The following is a 21,821-nucleotide window of genomic DNA, read 5'->3' as shown; positions in this document are numbered from 1 at the left end:
GAACTTCTGGAGGAATCTTTACGGGAACTTCTGGAGGATTTCCTGGAGGAATCTTCGAAGGATTTCCTGGATCTCTGGAGGAAATCCTGGAGGAATCCTCACGGGAACTTCTGGAGGAATCTTTACGGGAACTTCTGGAGGATTTCCTGGAGGAATCTTCGAAGGATTTCCTGGATCTCTGGAGGAAATCCTGGAGGAATCCTCACGGGAACTTCTGGAGGAATCTTTACGGGAACTTCTGGAGGATTTCCTGGAGGAATCTTCGAAGGATTTCCTGGATCTCTGGAGGAAATCCTGAAGCAATTCATGAAGGAATCTCAGGAGAAATTCCTGGAGAAATGTCTGGAGGAATCCCTTAAAAATTCCTGAGGAATTTCCTGGAAAAAATTCTGAAAAAAATCCCCAGAAAATATTTATGAAAAAAAATTTGGAGAAATTGATGACATTATTTCAGAAGGATGTCCAGGAGCAATTCCTGGATCAAGAACCTCTAGAGAAATTCCAGGATGAAATTTCGGAGGAATGCCTGGAGGAAATCCTGGAAGTTTTCCTTTGGGAACTGCTGGAGGAATCCTTGAAGGAATTCATGGAGGAATCTCTGGAGGAATTCCTACAACAATTACTGGATAAATTTCTGGAGGAATCTCTAAAGGAACCCTGGGAGAAATTTCTGAAAAAATCCCCTGATTCTTTTTTTAATAGACACTCACTTTTCGTAAACAATAATGTCATGTAGATTCAATTTGAGTCGTAGCTGAAAAATAGCGGTGCAGCCGAATTTTTTTTTCTTCTGAAGGCGTTTCAGTATATTTTGTTCCTCAAATTGTGGCTTTTGAGGGTAGCGGTATACAAAATTAAAAATTGGTATAATTTTCACAAAATATAATAGAAATTTAACAATTGTTTTGGTAAAACCGCAAAACCTCCTGGACTGGTTCACGGCCCAGTCGGTGCTCATCACCATGACGATGGTGTAAACGTCAAATTCAAACAAATACAATGCCAGCCCCGCAGGTGGGCTGGTAGCCAAATGTCAATTTTTTGAAGTTCTCGTTAATTCTGGATATGATGGAAAAAATTCGAGTTTCACAACTGTTTGTCTGTTGTGCCCGTTGTGCCGTCCGTAACTATGGAACATCGAAGCAAACTTTTCTGATACGTACCGAATCAAACCAATGGCTTCAATGCTTCAATGTATGTGGGTTTTAACATTGTGTTGTGGCACAATGCAGTGGTGGAGCTATATGGTCATCAATTATGGCTACGTTGGCGCTATATCTGTTCACTCTGTACGTTACATGGCGACCGTTCAAGTCTGTTTTGTCGCGTTTCAGCTATTTTTATGAACAATTCCGTACTTTTTCAGTTCTGCAATGTTCACTGATAATTGACTCGTTTTACTCTTCAAGTCCTGATCGTATTTTTTCCGTCTTTAATAGGGTGACAAAGGGTGTGGGTTTATTCTCTTTGTCATGAGGAGTTTTTTGTCAGCCAAATTAACTGAAACTTGGTCGTATAATAACACTTGTTTGGTAGAAATATGAGGCCAGTTTTGAGTTCAATATGTTAAAACAACATGACGAAGAGAGCAAAAAGGTCGAAATTACGTAAGTTCCCCTATTACGTTATTATTTAAATACAACATCATTTTGTAAATTCAAAATTTCCATTACTCAGAATTTAGTAGACTTAACGCACCTATCTGAAATTAAAATATCAAAAAACAAATCAAAACTGTTTGCATTCCTGTATAAAACTTAGTTAGACGCTTGCGAGCAAAATAAAAGAAATCGTACATTTCGATGCGGCAAATGAAAAACGCTGTGAAAGCAATAAGTACCTTATACAGTTAAGAAAATAAGGGATATTAGTTCGGAAATGCTCTGTCGTTGAAGAAGAATCAACACAACATTCTCACCGCACCAAAGAAACAGCAGCTAGCACAATAAATAACAATACTCTTTATAGGTACATACATATATTTACGGCGAGATACGCAGAAGACGAATTACCAAGGTTGAACTGTAGGTCACCGATGATCAGAAGAGAAAAACGCTGTGCCTTTCACGTTCATGAATCTTTTTGATGCACACCTGCTGAAAAATCGACGACGATATGAAATTCACCCACAAAACCAAAAATTATGCCTAAGCCTATAGTCAAACACGTGGAAGGAGAGTAAATAACGAAGCTATAGCTTTAACTAGGTCTCGTAGTAAGAATTTTGAATCAAAAATACAAGTTTTACTCAACCCATGGGGAAATACCGTAATATATTCAGTAGCCGGTAAGTTGAGCAAGATGTGATAAATTTTAGCTAGTTCTTAAAAGACGGTTACCATATGAAACTAGTTCGAAACAACTTTATCAAAACATTTTGGGAAAACAACAAACCTAGAAAGTATGTAATACTGCAGCACAAGGATGAGTTTCAATCTAATCGTAAGGACTGTTGCTTCAACGATTAAATACAATAATTAACGAGTAAAACAGTTAGATCGAGTAAGTCCCCTCCCTAACAAGAGGCGCACGTGTGTAAATATTGCCAGGAAAAGTAACGCGCTTCGTAACGAAACTTTAAAGCAGTTGACTGCTGACAGTGTGCTTCTACAAACAAATAGTTTATAATATAATAAATTTACCCAAAATCACACAGCATCACCAAAGGCGCTAATCGCATGTAATTCAAATTCTAACACTGCTGTTAACTAGACAAACAGTTTTTCAATAATGCCCAAAATAACGACGTTGAGAATGCTTAAACTTTAAATAACAGTTAACCGAGCAGTTATTTCAAAACGATGCAAAACCTAAGAGAGTTTTAACTTATTTAAGTATGTGAGCGATATGGTGAGATAATAATTTTTATAGAAACTGTTACTGAAAATTCAAACACACCATTGAGTTTTTTGTTTGTTTGATTGGTGATCTGAAGCAGTCCGAAATCCCACCTGTTAAACCCGGGACGATCTTCTTTTGGTAGAAATACCACTGTCCGGATTGTAGAAGCACCTTGCAGCTTTTTTGTCTAACGAAGCTCAAAACTAAAACAACAGTTTTATTAGTCAGATATAGTTTGTGGGATTTCATGTAAACTTACGATAGTCTTCTCACAATCTTGAAATTCGCGGTCTATCCTGAGCAAACCCTTATGAGGATTTATCGTCCTTTTAGATAAATATAGAATTAGCAAATGGGTATTCCAATAAGGGTTAAGTTGAGGTTACCTATCGAACTCTGACAATTCAGACTGCTACAGTTCACTTGCAGGAATATGTACGGCGTAATTTACAAGTTCTGAGGAAAAATACACTAAATTGGTTTCACAATTGTGGTATTACATACGAAACTTACTTTTAAGAATTTCCCTTCACCCAATAACAAATTATATAATCATTTGCAGCATCTCAAAACATTATATCAATCGTCATTTCACCACGTTTCACGTTTGCTACCTACACCTTCTGTCGTTATGCGTTGACAGCTAGTTTCTTTGTATCGGCGAGTTCAGTACCTGTTCGTGAACCAGTGATGCCGGAACATCCCCCTCCCCGTGGATCCGGATGTGGCGTCTTAGGAGTATTTCCGGGTCCACCATCTCCAACTTCGATCACCGCTAATTTTACCACCGGACGTTTGAGCTTTCCGTTTCCGTTGACTGTTCGAATGATGGCCTGGCGCACTCTGCCGTCCCGTCCTTGGATAACTTCTTCGACTTTCCCTCTTATCCAAGACCTTCGGTCACCGTCTGCAACGTAAACCAAATCACCGACTTGAACCGGACGTACGTCTTCGAACCATTTCGATCTACGATTCACTGTAGGAAAGTATTCCTTTATCCACCGTTTCCATAGAGCGTCAGACAAGTATTGACTTCGTTGATAGCTACTGCGTAACGCCTCTGCAAGATCAGTACAGCTCCTGATCGGTTCATGTGAACCGGACGTATTCCCAAAAATAAAATGATTTGGGGTGAGCGCCTCATCATTTCCGCATTCTTGGGGCATGTATGTAAGCGGCCTAGAATTGATGAACCACTCCGTTTCGGCCAGTACAGTCACCAGGATTTCATCATTTAGTTTGCGACCGTCATCGAGAGCTCTCATGGTTTCCTTCACGCTGCGTACCATACGCTCCCACACACCACCCATGTGTGGGCTCGCCGGTGGATTGAACGACCACTTGGTCTTAGCATCTGTGAACGTGTTGGCACATCTATCGTTGATCTCTCTAATCTGCTGCATCAAGTGTCGGTTGGCACCGACAAAATTCTTGCCGTTATCAGAGAAGATTTGTACTGGTGACCCTCTCCTGCGAACGAACCGACGGATTGCCATAACGCACGAATCGCTGGACAAATCGTATGCTATTTCCAGATGGACGGCTCTAACCACAAGGCACGTAAAGACGACCACGTAACGTTTTTCTTTCCGTCGTCCAACAGTGACTTCCAAAGGGCCCAGATAGTCCACCCCAACATAGCAGAACGGTCTTACGTATTGAGTCAGTCGTTGTTCTGGCAGTGGTGCCATCCGTGGAGACTGTGGTTTGCATTTACTTATTTTGCAACGCTGCCACGCCCTCATTATTGAGGGATTTGCACAAAAGTGCACGCGGCCTATCGCTCCCGAAAGGTACAGCCGCAGTTTTCACTCCCAGTTTACTTCATCCTTATGGGAAATAACATTGCGGCGTTTCCTACGGTGCGGTTGTTCCTTTCGAAAACGATAGACCGCGTGAACTTTTGTGCAAAGCCCCTTTTTGAAACATTTCAACGACCGCGCGGTGTTTACGTTTCAAGAAATCTAACAATACCTTGTCGCAAATTAGGTATGAAGAATCGCTGGCGTACCTCATTGACAATTGTTTCCTTATTTGCGTGTCCGTATCGGCAGTGATAGTGGTCCAGCAGTCGAAACGTAACCAAATGATCTTTCGGAAGGATTATGGGGAATCTAGAGTCGAATGGAGCATAGCCAGCATTCGCAGTTCGCCCTTCTATTCGCCGGAGCCTCCAGAATGTTCGGAAGGCAGAAGAACCTTTAGAGCGCTTTGATCGTCGAAGCTTAAAGCTAAAAAAGTACCATTTATTAGAAATGTATAATTCATCATATGTGAATAAACTTACGATAGTCTTCTCGTGTGTATAATTTAAACTGTAGTTCCAGAACAATCCCCAGAAATGGTTGACAATCTTTTAGAACAAACAAAATTAGTCTTACTATATTGGTGGCAAATTTAGGTTAAGATTACCTGTTCTCATACCCTTTTTACCTACAGATGACTACAGGATAACTCTTATAGAATATGCTGTAAAGTTCTGTGTAAATATATCTGTTAAGCTGAATTCATTGATATAAATTATAGCGGAACTTACATTCAGCGGCTAACAATCCAAACAAAGAAATACAATAAGGGATCAAATATTAATTATAACGCACTACCGATGTTTTGCATTCGTATCGATATCGCTAGTCATCCACTTGACATGAGCTGCCAATCAGACCTGCCACAATCGCATTGACATCTTGTTTGACATCAACGGCGTGTTCACACTCCTGCATTGGAGCAGTGCTGCCGGAACATCCCCCGCCCCGTGGACCCGGATGTTGGCTCTCAGGACAGCTTCCGGATTCACCACCTCCAATCTCCATTACCGCAAGTTTAACTACCGGGCGTTTCAGCCGGCCGTTCCCATTAACCGTCCGAACGATGGCTTGTCGAACTCTCCCATCTCTGCCTTGAATAACTTCTTCAACTTTTCCTCTGATCCATGTCCTACGGTCGCCATCTGCAACGTACACCAAATCGCCAACTTTCACAGGATGTACGTCATCAAACCATTTAGATCTCCGATTTATGGTTGGAAAATATTCTTTGATCCAACGCTTCCATAGTGCATCAGACAAGTATTGGCTTCTTTTGTAACTACTGCGCAAGGCTTCTGAAAGGTCCGTAGAACATCTGACCGGTTCGTGTAAACCGGATGAGTTCCCAATCATAAAATGATTTGGAGTGAGTGCCTCATCATTTCCGCATTCCTGTGGCATGTAAGTGAACGGCCGAGAATTGATAAACCACTCCGTTTCTGCTAGAACTGTCAACAGGATCTCATCGTTCAATTTGCGACCGTCATCGAGGGCTCTCATGGTTTCTTTCACACTACGCACCATGCGCTCCCATACACCGCCCATGTGCGGACCGGCGGGTGGATTGAAAGACCACTTGGTCTCAGCATCGGTGAACGTGTTTGCGCAATGATCGTTGATTTCTCTAATTTGTTGCATCAAATCACGATTGGCTCCGAAGAAGTTCGTGCCATTATCGGAAAAGATTTCTACTGGCGATCCTCTCCTGCGGACGAAACGACGGATCGCCATAACACACGAATCAGTGGACAAATCGTATGCTATTTCCAGATGGATGGCTCTCACCACCAGGCAGGTGAAAACAACCACGTAACGCTTTTCTTTACGCCGTCCAACTGTAACGTCTATTGGGCCGAGATAGTCAACCCCAACGTAATAGAATGGCCTTACATATGGGGTTAGTCGTTGTTCCGGTAAAGGTGCCATCCGTGGAGGGCGTGGTTTGCATTTATCTATTTTGCAACGCTGATTGGGTATGAAGAATCGTTGACGAACCTCATTAACGATTGTTTCCTTATTTGCATGTCCGTATCGGCAATGATAGTGGTCAAGAAGCCGAAACGTAACCAAATGTTCTTTCGGGAGAATTATGGGAAATCTTGAGTCGAATGCGGCATAGCTTGCATTCGCGGTTCTTCCATCTACTCGGACGACCCCGAATTCATCGGCAAACGGAGATAGCTTGTACAAAGGGCTTCCCGGATAAAAAATACAATAGAAAAACATAGGATTCTAATGTAACAGTACCATTGAAAACCATGCTCTCACAATAGAATTCAATGTTAAAATAACAATAGAAAAACAATAGAATCAAATGTTTCTAACAATAGAATCAAATGTGAATGAGCATTTCACATTGAATTGTATAGGTTGTTAAGTATCGTAACAATACAAAAAATGACTTTTTTCCATACAAGTTTTTTCGCAAAACAGAAGATTCTAATGTAAATGAAATGTTGTTAATATATATAAGTGGAATCAAATATACCGTAGATTTTTATGTAATTGTATTGTTTTGAACTGTTAAATATGCCGAGAACTGTCTGTTTTGAACTGTTATTTTACATTAGATTCAATGGTTTGGGGATGGTTTTCTATTGTGAAACAGAAGATTCTTATGTTTTCGAATTGTTTCAAACAGTGAAATGCTCAGTAAACGTGTTGTTTTGGGTAGTGATTTTATTTCTGGTTCCACATTTGATTCAATTGTTTTGAAATCGTTTTCTATTGTGAAGCAGAACATACAGTTTGTAGTTTTTACATTGAATTCAATTGTTTGGGTATTGTTTCCTATTGTGATACAGAAGATTCTTATGTTTTCGAATTGTTTCAAACAGTGAAACGAACGGTAAACGCATTGTTCTGACTAGTGATTTTACTACTGGTTCCACAATTGATTCAATGGTGTGGAAATTGTTTTCTATTGTGATACAGAAGATTCTTATGTTTTTAAATTGTTCTAAACAGTGAAATGTACAGTAAACGTGTTGCTTTGAGCAGTGACATTATTACTGGCTCCACGTTAGATTCAATTGTTTTGGAATTGTTGTCTATTGTGATGCAGAACATATTGTTTTGCACTATTTTTACATTAAATCGAATGGTTTGGAAATTGTTTTCTATTGTGAATCAGACAATTCTAACTTCAACCTCTAAGTTTAACTTAACAAAACATATAAACTGCTTGAGCAAATCCGGAATGAAGCAAAACTGAACTATTATTATGTATTTAGACTAGAATCTTGTATAATTTAAGCTACATTTCAAAAACAGATCGAACAATTATCAAATATTTGGATCACTCATGTAGTAAATCGAGTAATGTTTAATTGCAATGATGGTTGAAGCTTTGGCTCCCATGCCCCACAGCCAGATAACTGGGTTTAGCAGACTAAGCATTATATGTGGCAACACTATAAGCGGCATGATGGAACCGTGCCTAAGCGCGCTAAGTGTTATTAGTCCACTAATGTAGTTGCATTTATTGGGTGATGAGGTACAAAAGTAACATTACAGCGTGCTTAACCTTTTTTGTAGCACTTAAAAATACTCGATATACTACAGCTTGAACCTATATTAGAAGATCGTTCAAATTCAAAGAAGCGTTCAAATGGTACATTTGTGAGTCGTTTGTTATTTACGAATGATTGCATGCAATTTCGTCACATTTGATAATAAACTATACATGCGTTCCAGGTTTGAAGAGCGAACCAATATTAAAAAAAAAATAACACAAAAATAACATGTTTCACTGAACGAGTTTGATGTAAAGGAAAAAATGCAGTCAAATTAGAATGGTAAAATTGAAATATCTATCTATCCTGGTATCCATCTATCTATCTTTATATATAAAAATGAGTTACTAATGTATGTCTGTCTGTCTGACCCTAATAGACTCGGAAACTACTGAACCGATCGGTGCTTTCAAAATAAAACCACAAAGTTCCTTGATCCAGCATTCCGCATCCCCGTTCTCTTCTCAGCGCTCCTAGTTCTCGTCCATGCAGCAATCAGTCCTAATCGTGCGCATTCCTTCGACCGCAATGCGATAGAACAAGCTGTGAGCTAACTGCTCCTACACAGGCTTCATGTCCTTGCGACTCCTAAAGTGATAGGAAAGAATAGTTATTTGGATACCATTGGGTATTAGTTAATGAAACAATTGCAATTTTATTAAAGAAAGGGGGATTTAGACAACACTTTCTTGTTTTCTCCATTATATTTTTTTTTAATATTGGTACAATAAAATAAACCCTTTTCAAATGTTAGTTTAGAAAACAAAAGAAATACATAAAAACTGGGTCAAAAACTCTTTTAGATGATTTCATTATATAACAAAAAAAAAGGTCGAACCAACCCTGTGAACTTGTCTGTAAAAGTGTGATTTGCTACCAGCCCTGCCCTGCCAACTCAACTTCCCGCAAAAGTGCAAACAAAATAATATACAAACCTGTTGAAATGCTGCTACTGTTGTATGCTTTTACACTGCACCGCACACTATATTCACTCCCGTGCGGAAAATTCACGCAGTTGAGCGTGAATTTTCCACATTTTCCGCAGACGAACCTGCACTTCGAAAAATTTTACCGCCGACGACCAAACTGATAACAAAAAAACTTGGCTGTCATCGATACACACTGTTTCGAAATTACTTAAAAGCAGGGTTTTTTTAAACGTTCAGACCATTGAAAAACGGTACATTTCAATGTAGCTGATACATTCTATTGTAAACCAATGGTTTGAACGCTGAATCCAAAAGTAACAATGAATTCAAATGTTAATCTATTATTTGTCTATGTAACAATGAAATCTAATGTGAACCAATTGTAATCATTATAAAGAATCAAATTTTCAAATATACTGTATAATACATTCACAATAGAAAGCAATGTTAACATAAAAATCTATTGTTTTTCAATTGTTGTGCCCATAGCCTTAATTGTTCGTTTTTATACGGGTTGAACGTTCAATACTCACCAGAGCTTGGGGCGACGAATTGCGATTCTTCAAAAGTACTTTAACCTCATCAGGGAAACAGTCTGCCTGCGCGAAACGCCACAAACTTATTTCGGCTCGTTTGTACTCGGTTTGCTGAAGAGGTACGATGACAGCTGGAATGGATCTTTTCAAGAACTTGAGCTGATGACTTGTTGCTTTAATGGTCTCTATCGGCTGACCCCTTATTCGCAGTCGACAGTTATTGATGAAACGGCCCACCATGGCCATTGTTCGCAGCAACACGTTCCATTTCGAAATGTTTTCAGCTTTGATTAGTTCCTGCGGTATAGCGATGTGGTGGAGCAAATAGCATGGCCGAAGTTCTTCCTGGACGTCCGAAACTACATGTCGTTGCTGGGGCCAAGTTTCTTCTGTTCCATATAGGAATGTGGGTCCATTCAACCATATGCCAGCAGGATTGGGCTCGGAATGTTTTCCTCATTTGGTCAGGCAGTCTGCCACGTTTTCTTTAGTAGGCACCCACCGCCAGTCGACCAGCTGCGTGTGTGAGAGAATTTCTCCCACTCGATGTGCAACATACTGCTTGTATTTGCGGTTGTCTGAACGTATCCATAACAATACGGTGCTGGAATCCGTCCACAAGTAGCTTCGGCTAATGGTGAGTGTGTGGGACTCCATCACGTTCTTCAGCATTCTCGCTCCCATAACCGCAGCCTGTAGTTCCAGTCGCGGAATTGACTGATGTTGCAGCGGGGCCACCTTGCTTTTCGCCATTACCAAGGCGACGTGTACGCCACGATCATCCTCTGCCCTAAAGTACGCTGCGCAACCCATGGCGAATTCGCTGGCGTCTGTGAATACATGAAGTTGCAGCGAATGGAACTAATTCGGGACAGCGTTTCCGAAGTAGGGTCGAGGGATTCTCAACTGTTCGATTCCAGCAAGCAACTGAACCCAACGTCTCCACTTTTCGTTTTCTTCATCTGGAATATCCTGATCCCACATAGTACCACTCCTCCAGAGATCCTGAATGAGCATTTTGCCGTGTATCGAGAAGGGCGCCAGCATGCCGGTTGGATCAAACAGGCTCATTACTCAGCGAGCAACTATTCGTTTTGTAGGACGACGACCCTCGGAAATGTATGGATCCAAGTCTCCATGGAAACGAGTTGAGAAGGAAAGGAAATCTCCTTGCGGGTTCCATATCAGCCCTAGAACGCGCTCCCAATTGTCCTGAGTAGCACCTCCGATTACAACCGGTTCCTGACTCTTGGCTTCTCCAAGGGCATGTAATACGTCGCGACTGTTACTCACCCAGTTTCTCATCTCAAATCCGGCACGCGAATGTACTTCTCGCACCTGTACCGATCTTGTGATGGCTTCCTCGATGGTGTTGGCACTGTCGACGTAGTCGTCCATATAGGTTTTGTCGATTATTGCGGCCGCAGCTTCCGGAAACTCTGAAGAGCACTCAATGGCATTTTCTCGCATGACATGTTGAACGGAGCAAGGTGAACATGTTGCCCCAAACGTCGCGACATCCATAATATAAATCTGCGGCGGCTGGGCAGGATCAAATCGAAAGATGAATCTCTGAGAGTGTTTGTCTGCCGGGATGATTTGAACTTGGTGGAACATCTCTCTGACGTCGCCTCCGAACGCAATCGGCCTCTCCCTGAAGACGCAAATGACTGAAAGAAGCGAGTTCAACAGGTCCGGTCCTTTTAGGAGCTGCGTGTTCAGTGACACACCTTCTACTTGGGCTGCCGCGTCCCACACAAGCCTTTTCTTTCCAGGTTTCCGAGGATTTGTCACCACGTTTATGGGTAAATACCATACACGGTCCGTATCAGCACTTGCCAGTTCCTGTTCGGTGGCCTTATGAGCGTATCGTTTCTCCACGTAATCACGGATCTGCTGATGAACGTTGGCGCGTAGCTCTGGATCCCTACCAAGTTTCGCCTCGAGACTTTTCAACCGTTTTACTGCAATATACCAGCTATTTGGAAAGCGAACTTCATCGGTCTTCCATAGGAGTCCCGTTTCATATCTATCCCCAACTCGGCGAGTTGTCCGCTCGAGGATCTGACGAGCGCGTTTATCGTCGGCGGATTCGGGCAACGGAGAAACGCAAACTACTGCTTCTTCCAAAATGAACTGCCGCCGAATTAATTCATTCAACTCCTCATCCGTTTTACAGTTACAGTCATGAACCCCGACGAAATCGTTTCCATTGCTGTCAGGTCCACATGGACCATATACCGCCCAGCCAAGCGCGCTTCTGACAGCCACAGGTTCGCCCGGTCGTCCTACTCGAGTTTCAAGCGGAGTAAGAAGATCCAAGTTCCGTAAACCTATTAGAATTCTAGGCTCTGCGTCGATGTACGAATGCACTGGTAGGTCACGGAGATGATCGAACCGTTCAATCAAGTTTCCCATCGATAGACTTTGCTTGGGAAGATTCAACCCACTCACGGTGTGAGCTCCTTTGAGGTTGAAACGTTCTTTCTGCCCACGCGCTGATATCACAACGTCCGCTATCTTCGAAAACTTCTCCGTACGGCTGACGTTCGAGGTCCAAATCAGCTTCAGCGGTACTGCCCAACTAACAATCACTCATTTAACAGGCACCTTTATGACGAATTAATTCAACATAATGTTGAATAACATTTGAATTATATCCACGTACAACCTATGTTCGGGTTTTGTTCACACAAATTTGGAGAAGTTATAAAGCATCATGTTGTGCACCAACTTATTTTGTTGTTGTTGAAACCGTTTTACAAATGTACAAGAGAGTTGTTATTAAGCTTTGGCAAAAATGACTGAAAATAAATAAAATGCAAAAATGTTGAACTCTCACGAGAGTAATTATTTGCTCTCATGTTGAGAACACTTATTATGAAATAAGAATTACATATAAAATTACCTAAATCCGGATTAGAACTCGAGACCTGTTGATTGCCAGCCGCATGCCTTCCTATCTGCGCCATCCTAGAGATGGTGAGATGCAGCACCCAAAGCAAAACATAATCTTCCCATGACTCAATAATGATCACTCCTGAACTTGTGTTCAGCAGTGGTGAATTACAACGGAACGTGGTAGTCAACTGAACAACGCCTTATACTTCAACAGCTGTTCAGCCCAAAACACGTGTTTTCCATTCTGATTTCGCTGTCAGTATTTTTATCGCACGGTGAGAAAACTTGTATCGAATGCGGCCAAAAAGTGTTGGTACTTATTGAAGATATTGTTTCCAGACGTACTAATTGCGAAATGAATAAGTTTTTATTCTTATTATTGAATATCGTTATTTAAAAATGTATGACAATATGTGGTGCGGTATGGTCTTGGACACTTCGACGAAAAGCGATGGTGCCAGGGACAATTATAGATGGGACGCCTCAGTAGGTGTTGATTTGCCGATAATTCCAGAAGGATTTCCTGGGGAACCGCTGCAGAAGCTCTTGATGGAATCTTAGCACATCACTCAGCACGCGCAAACTCACATTTTGAATTTAATCGCACTGCTGCCTAAGGAAACCTGACGAAAATTTTCCTAAGTCCGAATCGTAAACAACAAGGCCACGAAACGTCAAAGACTTAGAAAAATTTATCATAGCAACCGCCGTATGCACTGCCCTATAAGCGACACGCGTCTCACGCGAGAGAAACGTCAATTCTGATTCTGCGAGCGCACATGTGTTTGTTTATAATTTTATCGCGCGCGTGTTGCGGACGTTGCGGATGGTTTTCTACCTACTGTTTTTCTGTAAAAATTACGAAAATTACATTATTCTAGCAGTTTTTCGGGTGTAAAACGATGAAGTTCGCTTATAAGGTAAGTTTCCGCAATATAATTTACTTGAAAGTGTGATTACGACTAGCATTGATATTGTTTTTTTAGTTCAAAAACCTGCTCGGTTCCGTGTACCGGCAAGGCGCCCTGCTGTTCAGCCCCGATGGAAACTCCGTTATCAGCCCGGTGGGCAACCGAATCACGATATTCGATTTGAAGAAGTAAGTACCATCCCGATGGTGGTGTCCGACCCTTGACTAACAATCTTTTTTATCCGCTAGCAATAAATCGCACACCCTCTCGCTGGAGAGCGAGTACAACTACACCGCGCTGGATCTGTCCCCGAACGGGTGCATCCTGGTGGCGGTCAACGAAACGGGCGAGGCTCAGATGATCAGTATGATATCGCACACCGTGGTCCACCGGTACAAGTTCAAGGGCGCGGTGAAGTGGTTGCGCTTCAGTCCGGACGGGAAATTCTTTGCCGCGTCGGTGAACAATGCAGTGCTGGTGTTCCGGGCCCCGGGGGAGCTGAGTGGGACGTACAATTCGTTTGCGATACAACGGGCGTTCGAGATTGCGTACGACGAGACGACGTTCATCGATTGGGCTTGTAACTCGAAGATTCTGGTTGTGGGATCGAAGGACAACTCGGTGCGCGTGCAGGGCGTAGAGTTCCTCAAGAACTTCCGGCCGGTTGTGTTGGGAGGGCATCGAGACGCCATTGTGGGGTGTTTCTTTGAGGAACAAACGCTAGATGTGAACACGGTCAGCAAGGATGGTTTGCTGATGCTGTGGGAGTGCAGTACGGAAGTTGAGGACATTTCAGCGGGTTACAAAACAGGAGCCAGAGAAGTCTCTGCAGTGAAGAAGCTCAAAGAGGAAGATGAGGACGAAGTGGAGGACGACATTGCAGCAGATAAGGATATTGAAAAATCCGGAAAAGAAAAGGATGAAGGTGTTGAGCATGTTCAGGGAGATTTCGATGAGGATGATGATCGAGACGAGAAAGGAAGGCTGGTCAAAAGGGAACCAAAGAAGGATTTCAAATACAAACGACTTGCTCGACACTATCTGGCGGATGAAGCCCGGAAGGAGAACCCGAAAGCTTTTGTCACTGCTGCGGCGTACCACAAAAAGATGAAAATCCTTATAACGGCGTTTTCTACTGGAGTGTTCTATCTATATGAGCTTCCGGACGTCAACATGATCCACTCCTTGAGTATTTCCGAGTTCCGGATTGATTCTGTCGCGTTCAACAATACCGGAGATTGGCTTGCCCTGGGCGTTCCGCAAGTCGGTCAATTGCTAGTGTGGGAGTGGCAGAGCGAACAGTATATTATGAAACAGCAGGGTCATTCGACCGGATTGAATTGCGTCACCTACTCCCCCGACGGGCAGCTACTGGCGACCGGTGGTCTGGACGGGAAGGTCAAACTGTGGAACATCACGAACGGATTCTGCTTCGTGACGTTCGCCGAGCATTCCAGTGCGGTCACCGCCGTGGAATTCAGTGGAAACAAGAAGTTCTTCGCAACGGCATCCCTGGACGGAACCGTTCGTGCCTACGATATTGTCCGCTACAGAAACTTTCGGACGTTCACCTCGCCAGAACCGGTGCAGTTCGCATCGGTGGCCGTCGATCATTCCGGCGAGCTGGTAGCCGCAGGTGGTCAGGATGTGTTCGAAATCTATCTCTGGTCAATGAAACTCGGTCGACTGCTGGAAGTACTAAGCGGCCACGAAGGTCCGGTTGTTACTTTGGCTTTTTCACCGGTGGCATCGTCCTCCACGATGATATCCGGTTCTTGGGATAAAACCCTCCGAGTCTGGGACTGCCTAGAGTCATCAGGTGCAAGCGAAACCATCGATGTGGCCTCGGATGTCCTTTCGGTGGCGTTCAAACCGAACGGGGAAGAAGTGGCCGCCGCATCGTTGAATGGAAATATTACGGTGTTCCATGTGAAGACGGCCCAGCAGCTGGCGTCCATCGAAGGGCGAAATGACATGGGTGGCACCGTGTCGGAGACGGATATGAACACTGCCCAGAGGAACCTTCTTGGAAGGTAAGTGAAGTTTTATCAACTTTTTAGTATTATTTCTTTGGGGCATTACTCTAGGGATTGTAAATATTACGGATTTATTGCACAAATAAGATAAATATATTATTTAATGTGCTACGTATGAAACGGACAGTGCCGGATTTAGGGGGGCCAGGGCCCCGGGCCCCCACATTTCAGGGGCCCCCACAAAATGTCACTTGATGAAAAAAAATGTGAAGCAAGAAAAAATGTAGTGCACGAAGCTTCTATTGATTTGATATTTTGTCGTAAGAACTTCAAATTACTGCCTACTTGCAAAATGTGTGTGATATGTTGTGATTGTTTTGAGAAAAACTGCAACTATTTGTCCATCTTCTTATGAATTTTTTTTTTGTGCATCCTGATATTCTGAAGAAAATCTTCGACTAAATTCTAGAGGAATTCCAAAACTCTATAAATTGCAGAGTCAAAAAGTTCCTCCTAAAATAGTTAGTTTTTTTTTTCTGGCCAAAGTTTTTGAAAATATTTTGAAGAATTTTCTATACAGTCTGGAAAGAACCATTTTTTTAGAAATTAAGAAGTTTTTATAAAACTTTTAGTTTGATTTCACTTAGACAGCTTACGACTTATCCAAAATCAAAACTGCTGGAACATGTTTTTTGTGGAAATCTTGTATGACTTAAAAAGATTATTTTGTAGAGTTTCAGTCCGTTTTTTTTTTATTTGAGTTTGTCCGAGTTTTCCGCAAAAGATTTTTAAGAAATTGAATGGGAAATTCTATTGAAAATTAAGTGAGAATTTCCATCAGGAACTTATCATGGATTTCCTCTAAAATTTCTCAGCATTTTATATTAGAACTTCCTCTTTGATATCAGAGTTTTGTGGAAAATTCTTTTTGGAGATCGCCAGAACCTAGCAATCGCGTTAGGACAAGTTTTTGTTAAATGTTCATTCTTCATGGTGATCTACCAGCATGTGATTTCTCAAAACCGACACCATCGATTGCGTTACAAATTTTACTAGAAATTTCTTGAAAATTTCAGCTTTAAATTCTTTTTGCAGTTTCTCTATAAATTCTGGGATGTACTTCTACAAAGAGTGAGTTTTTGGTGGCAAAGTGTACAGGCCGCGTTTTCATTCGGTCGTCGTCGTCGTCTATTTGACTGCTCATCTTCGTACGGGGCGATTTATGATACGATAAATGCAACAAACAACATTTTTTGCGATTTTAGTCAACAGACATTGAAATGTTCGTCACGTCAAGTGTCGGCCCAAGTTCCAAAGCCACGTTGGTTCAAATCACTTTATTTTCTCTTTCGTTAATTTTCGCACTTCGAAAACTATCTGAATGGTTCGTCATCTTCGATGTCGGCATGTGTTTTGTTTTAGTCCAAATGAAAATAAGTGGTTTGATATTAATAGGGTTGCATGAATCACTCCACTTACCAAAGTGAACTCATATCATGCGCCCTTTCCCCTCCCCACTAACAAAAAGTCCTTCCCATGACAGACGTGGAGACGCAGAGGTGATCTCGGTCTTTAGTAAGCAACGCACGTCATAATAACATTCCTTTCCTTCCTCGATGACCGTAAGGACGTGGCCGGCGCCGTTATTGACCTAATAAAGTTTGGAATTCTCGAAGATGCACATTGAGGACGGTAAGCTACTCCCAAGCTCCGTCTGTTGGTTCCTTGTGCAACTTCGATTGTTCTGGTCAATCACGGAGTAGCAACTACGAATAGTACGGTCATCTATGCTCATGCTCAAATTCTGGGATGTACTTCTACAAAATTTGGGATGAAATTCCGCGTATACACACGTGAAAAGCTCACTGCTATTTTCACGCTAGAATTTTAAATCAGTTATTAAGTTTAGTGGATACCTAGGGTATGTGTTCCATCAGTAATCTCACGCTCCCATATTCATCCTATTCGAAAACTAGCGATTACGGCACCGATTGATTCCGTTCTTTTTGTTTTCATGCGTGCTCACTCCTAACAAAAAATACAAAAATAAGAAACAAAACAAACGCTTCAATCCTTTGTTTTTCGTACGATGAAAATGGGAGCCACATGCTTAATAAGGGAACCAGTACCCTATCACCATTTTTCCTAGCTCTACTTTTTTGATCTAGATTTAAATTCTTTAACGACATTAATAACTTAATAATAACTTAATAATAATAAGATACACATAAGATTTACATTAAGATATTTGTAAGAATGATTAATAAGTATTTTTTTAGAATTTTTCCATGTTAAAAATATATCCTCTATATAAAGGGTCCCCACATTTGTAAATCCGGCCCTGGAGACGGACATCATATTATTAAGCTCAGGTAGTAAAGAGCCAAACAACCGCTATTCTCTATTTCAGAGCATTTACCTCAATTTGCTACTCAGCCGATGGCGAATGTATCCTGGCAGGTGGAAAGTCCAAATACGTCTGCATCTATAACGTGCGAGAAGCCATTCTGCTGAAGAAGTTTCAAATCACTCAGAACCGCAGCTTAGACGGAATGGATGTAAGTCTGCGATGAACTGAAGTTGTCTTCTTTGCATGTAACAGTGTAACTCACTTCCAGGAATACATGAACCGGAAAAACTTGACCGAATTCGGCAACATGGCTCTAATCGAAGAGCGAGAAGAGCTTGAGGGTGGCAACGTGGCTATTCGCCTTCCCGGCGTAAAGCGGACCGACCTCTCTGCGCGAAATCAAAAACCGGAAGTGAACGTGTTTGCCGTTCGATTCTCCCCGACCGGTCAATCGTGGGCCGCCGCTTCCACCGAGGGTCTACTGATGTATTCGCTCAACAAGGGCATCGTTTTCGATCCGTATCAACTGTCAGTGGAAATTACGCCAAAGGCTACCCGGGAGCTGCTCCGGAAGCAGGACTACTCGGCCGCTCTGATCATGGCACTAAAACTGAACGAGAACAATCTTATTCACGAGGTGATAGAGCAGGTGCCCTACTGTGATGGTAAGTGTTTTGAGGCGCACTAATTTTTGTTCTATTTAAGGTCATAGCTACACTTCTCTCATACTTTCTTGTGAGATTCCGCCCAGAGTTCCTCTGGAAATGCCTTTTCTCTCAAACTTCATCCCAGGATGCCAAAGGTTCATCCGGATTTTGACTCAGAATTTCTCTCGAGATTTCACCGGAAGTACTCCAGAAGTTCCTAGAGTGATTTCTCCTGAAATACCTTCCAGGACATTTCTTAGATGTTTGACGAGATTTCTTCTATTGTTTATCCTGCGATTTCAACGAAAGTTTCTCCCAGTATTTTTAAAGAGTTCTTCCAATAGTACTTTCCGCGGTGTATCCCAAAAATTGTCGCGGGATTTCTCCAAAGTTTCTCTCGGATTTTCCACAGAAGCTCTTTCTAATGTTCTCTCGGAAACTCCCAGTTTCTTCAATCGTGATATCTATTTCTCGTGGGATTTCTTCTATTGTCTATCCTATTATTACAGATTTACTTCTTTTTATTCATACGTCTTAGTCATTCCAATCAATAGATCAGTAAATACATATGTTAAATGGCACCTTTCCTTACAGTGGAGCTAATCATCCACTCCCTGCCGGATGAATTTGCCCACCGGACGCTGATGTTTGTGGCAAAGATCGTTGCCTCCAGCCCACACATAGAATTCTACCTCAAATGGTCCAATCTGCTGCTGACGAAACTGGGCCAACAGGAGAACGTCCTTACCCAGCAGACGCTGGTACTGCTCCGTCAGAATCTGAACCGGAAGTACGAGGCGTTGAATAAGATGTAAGTTCCCAACTATATGATACCAACGTCACACATATTTAGTATAACGTTTTACTCGTCATTTTCCCATAGATGTGACTTCAACAAGTATACAATCCAAGTGTTGAAGAACTTAAGCCTGGACAAAGCGAAGAAAGACGAGCGGAAGCGGTTAGAAATGGTGGAAGATGGCAACGACGATGAAGAGGTAAGTGATAGTGAACTGATGTTGATTGATGGACACCGAAACGAAAGCGGAAGTGACGACGATGATAGTGACGAAGAAGATGCTTCGGAGGAATAAAGAAAAGAAAAATACGGCTAATTTTTGGTCCAGTTTATGATTATCACATTCCTTGAGATTTGAGCATTTTACATTTCACTTCACATACATCGTAATCCGGGGTAACATTGATCAGAATTTTCGATCTTTGTTGAAGAATTCTCTTGTTAAAGCAAACGTTACATGTTTTATATTTTTAAATCAAGTACTGGCTCTCTGAGTCGTACGTCGCCTTGAAGTCGGTGAACAGGTGATGTGTTGCAGGCGAAACTACTGGGGGTGCCGGGGGTGCCAGGCACCCCCTAGAATTTGAATGCGTTGCTGTGAGATATGGGGCGATGAATGATGAATGGATGAACTAATGAATATTTGTTTGTAATGCACCCCCTGACAAAAATCCTGAGTTTCGCCCATGTGTGTTGGGACCGGATATTCGTGGCATTTTGCCGCACGGTGAAGATTTGGCCCGTTGTCGAGCGACCGTCAACGAAACCGGCTTGATAACTTCCCACAAACTCATTAACTTTGGGTGAAAGACGACAAAAGGATCTGGGATACCTATCACTTTGTATGCAGCATTCAAAATTGTGATCGCTCGGAAGTTCTCGCACTTAGGGTGGGGCGGGGCAAGATGTGTCACCATAACTTTGTAAATATAAACCGTATTGGTTTGTATTCGTCAGCTACTCTTTAATACACTAGTTAGCTATGCTAAAAGTCGATAAAACGTTCATTAAAAACATGATGTTAAACAAGCAGTTTTAAAATGTGATCGCCGTGAGAAAAGTGCGGGGCAAGATGGGTCACCTTTTAAGTACCATCAGGGTACCAGATTCCGCTCATCTAAGGCCAGTTTCGCAGAAAAAACATCTTCTTTTGAATGACTGTTAAGCAAATGTGTTATGTTTTTGCATTTTATGATAGTTTAATCTAAGTACAATCAGATACAAATCAAGACTATTGTAGAATTTTTCATAAAAGTATGATTTTATTACAATTTGTGTGAGACCAAAGTGGTCCTAATTCCGCTCACGAACAAATTTATGCCATCTTTTAAATATACTTTTCCGGAAAAGTGCATTATTTTTGCAACTTTATGTTTTTACCATTAGTTTTTCCTGTTCAGTAGAAGTGTATAATAGTGATTAAATACACTGTGTACTAAAATCAGCAGATTTTACGATTTTCATGTATTTTATTGCGTGAGCGGTTATTGGATCACATGAAATTACCCACAACTTTTTTGGGCCCAATAGCCGCTCAAAAAATTTCATTGTTTTGTTTTTAAAATATATGTGTTTCGGTAAATATTGCATAAAATGGCTTTGTTCTCATCTAATTTATATTGTCCAAGATCATCAGCACCGAAAAGTGTGTATTTATGCGTGAAAACTTATTTTTTGCATCAGTGAGCGGCTATTGGGTCATGAGCGGCTACTGGTACACTGACGGTAATTCACATTTTCTCAACGAAAAACGTCAAAATATTAGATTTCTTCCGCATTCATATATGCTCCATATCCATATTGAGTAAACAAGAGCTGCTAGTAAACATTTTATAAATTTATTTGGAATATAAAAACTTTACGATTTGAGTGCTCCAAAGGCGACTTGAAAATCGATGATCTCACAAAAAAATTATCATAATTTTATGTTATAATTTTGAGCGTTCATTCCGCTTGATTGAAATCATTTATGAGATAGTCTTGTAATAAAAAATAAATAATTTTTGAATGCTCCAAAATACGTTCAAAATTGAAGGTGACCCATCTTGCCCCGCGGCCGTTTATATGGAGATTATATGGAATGTATCGCATAAGAAAAATGGCTAAAAAACATTTTATTGTTTATTTCCAATGAGAGTGAATAATTTTTCAATTAATGCCACAAACTTTTGTATATTCATGCTGTTCATCTAACAAAATTATTAACATAATCAAAACATGAGTAATGCGTCCGAAAATGGCACTGACCCATCTTGCCCCGCCCCACCCTATCACCTTTCTTGTAGATGGGGCAAATGATCCCTTCCCTCCACTCATCCAGTAGTTGTTCGGTCTTCCAGATCCGGACTATTAGCCGGTGCAGGTAGACAGAGCCGTAGCGCGGTCTCATGGCGCCCTTGGCAAGCATGCAGATTGACGCCCCATGACAATTGAACATGGTTAATTTAAAAAAAAAATGTTGTAATTCATTTTTAAGATTTTTTTTAAGTTCTATTCTGACGATGCGAAAATACAAATTCCCTCCGATGTTATTTATTTTCTTCGAATGTTTTTCATTCGTGTATTTCATTAGGAATTTCAATGGGAGTCGCCCAAAAGTGGTCCCAAA

At 41.6% G+C, this 21,821-nt stretch overlaps 2 protein-coding genes and 1 long non-coding RNA gene across 3 annotated transcripts; 1 reads left to right on the top strand and 2 right to left on the bottom strand.

Moving 5' to 3' along the window:
* Positions 1 to 3,470: 3,470 nt before the first annotated feature.
* On the bottom strand, positions 3,471 to 4,532 carry LOC134290708 (uncharacterized). Its single transcript, XM_062857885.1, has one exon. The coding sequence runs from the start codon at positions 4,530 to 4,532 to the stop codon at positions 3,471 to 3,473; it is 1,062 nt and encodes a 353-aa protein (XP_062713869.1).
* Positions 4,533 to 7,310: 2,778 nt separating this feature from the next.
* On the bottom strand, positions 7,311 to 9,603 carry LOC115267636 (uncharacterized). The gene is made up of 2 exons (XR_009999328.1): positions 9,100 to 9,603; positions 7,311 to 8,752 (listed from the first exon to the last, which is right to left on the bottom strand). It is a non-coding gene; the product is annotated as an uncharacterized LOC115267636 (long non-coding RNA).
* Positions 9,604 to 13,349: 3,746 nt separating this feature from the next.
* LOC109424416 (periodic tryptophan protein 2 homolog) lies at positions 13,350 to 19,529 on the top strand. The gene is made up of 7 exons (XM_019699517.3): positions 13,350 to 13,450; positions 13,517 to 13,629; positions 13,690 to 15,474; positions 17,828 to 17,975; positions 18,036 to 18,432; positions 19,009 to 19,225; positions 19,298 to 19,529. Exons 1-7 carry the CDS (start codon positions 13,433 to 13,435, stop codon positions 19,506 to 19,508), a joined length of 2,889 nt encoding a protein of 962 aa, XP_019555062.3. The 5' UTR covers positions 13,350 to 13,432; the 3' UTR covers positions 19,509 to 19,529.
* Positions 19,530 to 21,821: the final 2,292 nt, after the last annotated feature.

This window comes from Aedes albopictus, chromosome 3, assembly GCF_035046485.1.
Source record: "Aedes albopictus strain Foshan chromosome 3, AalbF5, whole genome shotgun sequence".
NCBI lineage: Eukaryota > Metazoa > Arthropoda > Insecta > Diptera > Culicidae > Aedes > Aedes albopictus.
Note: the sequence above shows the minus strand (reverse complement) of the source record. Positions and strands in the feature narration are given on the sequence as shown.

Excerpts from the sequence above, each read along its gene's own strand:
- LOC109424416 (XM_019699517.3), top strand. Across the intron at positions 15,475-17,827 it reads CAGAGGAACCTTCTTGGAAG|AGCATTTACCTCAATTTGCT; the intron begins GTAAGTGAAGTT and ends TCTCTATTTCAG. Across the intron at positions 17,976-18,035 it reads GCAGCTTAGACGGAATGGAT|GAATACATGAACCGGAAAAA; the intron begins GTAAGTCTGCGA and ends ACTCACTTCCAG.
- LOC134290708 (XM_062857885.1), bottom strand. The coding sequence starts at position 4,532 with ATGGCACCACTGCCAGAACAACGACTGACTCAATACGTAAGACCGTTC.